At 39.7% G+C, this 2,500-nt stretch overlaps 1 protein-coding gene across 1 annotated transcript in view; it reads right to left on the reverse strand.

Annotated features, from left to right (window-relative positions):
• Window positions 1-2,500, reverse strand: part of lrch1 (leucine-rich repeats and calponin homology (CH) domain containing 1) — a gene marked incomplete in the record, with an annotated part of 68,344 nt that overhangs the window by 31,379 nt on the left and 34,465 nt on the right. The window contains 2 exon segments of the mRNA XM_034123652.1: window positions 807-937; window positions 1,699-1,804. Coding sequence (XP_033979543.1) covers window positions 807-937; window positions 1,699-1,804 — 237 coding nt within the window.

The raw sequence follows: 2,500 nt of genomic DNA on the forward strand, positions 1-2,500 counted from the left end.
TGTGTGTCTGTTGTCTGTGTGTGTCTGTCTGTGTGTGTTGTTGTGTGTGTGTGTGTGTCTGTGTGTGTCTGTCTGTGTGTGTGCTGTCTGTGTGTGTGTGTGTGTAGGTGTGGGTGTCTTGGGGTCTGTTGTGTGTGTGTGTCTGTGTTGTGTGTGTGTGTGTGTGTGTGTCTGTGTGTGTCTGTCTGTGTGTGTGTGTCTGTGTGTGTGTGTGTGTGTGTGCTGTGTGTCTGTCTGTGTGTGTGTGTGTCGTGTGTTGTGTGTGTGTGTCTGTGTGTGTCTGTGTGTGGTCTGTGTGTGTGTGTGTGTGTCGTCTGTCTGTGTCGTCTGTGTGTGTGTTGTGTGTGTGTCTGTGTGTGTCTGTGTGTGTCGTGTCGTGTGTGTGTGTCTGTGTGTGTGTGTGTGTGTGTCTGTGTGTGTGTTGTGGTGTGTGTGTCTGTGTGTGTGTGTGTGTCCTGTGTGGTGTCTGTGTGTGTGTGTGTGTGTGTCTGTGTGTGTGTGTGTCTGTGTGTGTGTGTCTGTGTGTGTGTGTGTGTGTGTGTCTGTGTGTGTGTGTCAAGTCAAAGTCAACATTATTGTCAATCTTTCAGTTTGTGTGTACAGAGAGATCAAAATACCGTTTCCCACAATCCAGAGGAATACATAATACAAATATATATATAAATATGTATACAAATATGTATATGTGTGTGTTAGTGCGTGTGTGTGTGTGTGTGTGTGTGTGTGTGTGTGTGTGTGTGTGTGTGTGTGTGTGTGTGTGTGTGTGTTAGTGCGTGTGTGTGTGTGTGTGTGTGTGTACCTGTGCGGGGGGGGCTCTGCAGAGGGTTGTTCTCCAGCTGTAGAGACTGAAGCTGCTTCATCTTTCTGTAGCAGACGGGGATCGTGGACACTTTGTTACACGAGAAGTCGAACTTCACCAGAGGGAGAGACGCCAGGTCTGAAACACAGGTCAGGGTTAATATGTGCAATAAGTTCATTTCAATAAGTTCTGCAATAAACATTGAACCAGTCCGGCCCTCCACTAGTACCCATTTTTTTAATGTTGGCCCACTGTGTATTTGAGTTTGACACCCCTGGTTTAAAGGAATGAAAATGTGCTGCTTTTTCCCGTTTAATATGATATTAAAGTGAATATCTTACATTATAATACACAAAACAAGTCTTTAAAGACGTCACGTGGGACTTTGAGGACCTGGGATGGACCATTTTTCGCTTTTTCTCACATTTGATAGGAAACTAATATAGTTTTTGCCGCCCTTCCCTCAGACAAACTTCCTGTTGTTTCACAGATGTATTTATTTGTCTATTCCACACATGGCAGTTATTTTAAAACAAAACATATTCACTTATACTGTTTTTATGTTTATTTTTTATAGCGCATAGTGGAAAGGAGCAGGGAGAAGAAAACCTTATTGTATCTGCCCCTTCTTAATAAAGCAATATTCTTTCAGTCACAGTTGCTTACAGATACTGAAACATAAAACCAGAACACACTCAACAGTCTAATTACGCTTTCTTTATACATTTTCTTAAACATAGAAATGTTCTTACAGCCCTTTAAATCATTCGGCAAAGAATTCCACTTCTTTACCGAGAGACACTCATCTGCTTTAAAGTAGAACGGATGCTAAACATGTAATTTCCTCCTCTGAGCGATAAGAAAGGGATTGAACCCTGAAAAGATGCTCGATCTCTCACCTTCTGGAAGGACGCAGAGGAGGTTTCTGCGCACGTTCAGTTCTCTCAGAGCTTTGAGTCTGCCGATGTGACGAGGAAGAGCCGTGATCTCATTACAGCTGATATCCTACACACACACACACACACACACACACACACACACACACACACAGACACACACACACACACACACACACACAAATACAAATTTACAGTAAAATATCTCTGAGGAAATAGCAACAGAACTATATTTGTAAAAAGCCTGAATGAATGTTTTGTCATATCCGTCTGCAGAGAACAAGCTGCATCTGGAGAGCCTACACATTATATTATACTATATTATACTATATATAATTTTTTTCTTTTAATGTTTATTTTATTATCTTTTCTTTTTAATGACTGATTTTAAATGCCATTTTCATAATGTCTTCCATTTTTGTAAAGCACTTTGAATTGCCTTGTGTTGAAAGGTGCTATATAAATAAACTTGCCTTGCCTTGCCTATATTATATTATACTATATTATAATGTGTAGGCTCTCATCTCATCAGTCTCCAGCAAAGTATTATAGTATATTAAAGTATTTTATATTAAAGTGTATGTATGGTCTCACCAGCTCCATGAGGCCCTGCAGTTGTCCGATGGTTATAGTATATTATATTAAAGTATATTAAAGTTAGGGCTGCTCGATTATGGCAAAAATCATAATCACGATTATTTTGGTCAATAATTGATATGACGATTATTAAATACGATTATTCATTGACTTTGAAAACATCCATTTATTGAACTTTAAAACCAATAATAATTTGAACAGTATCTTT

Source organism: Trematomus bernacchii, unplaced genomic scaffold (assembly GCF_902827165.1).
Source record: "Trematomus bernacchii unplaced genomic scaffold, fTreBer1.1, whole genome shotgun sequence".
NCBI lineage: Eukaryota > Metazoa > Chordata > Actinopteri > Perciformes > Nototheniidae > Trematomus > Trematomus bernacchii.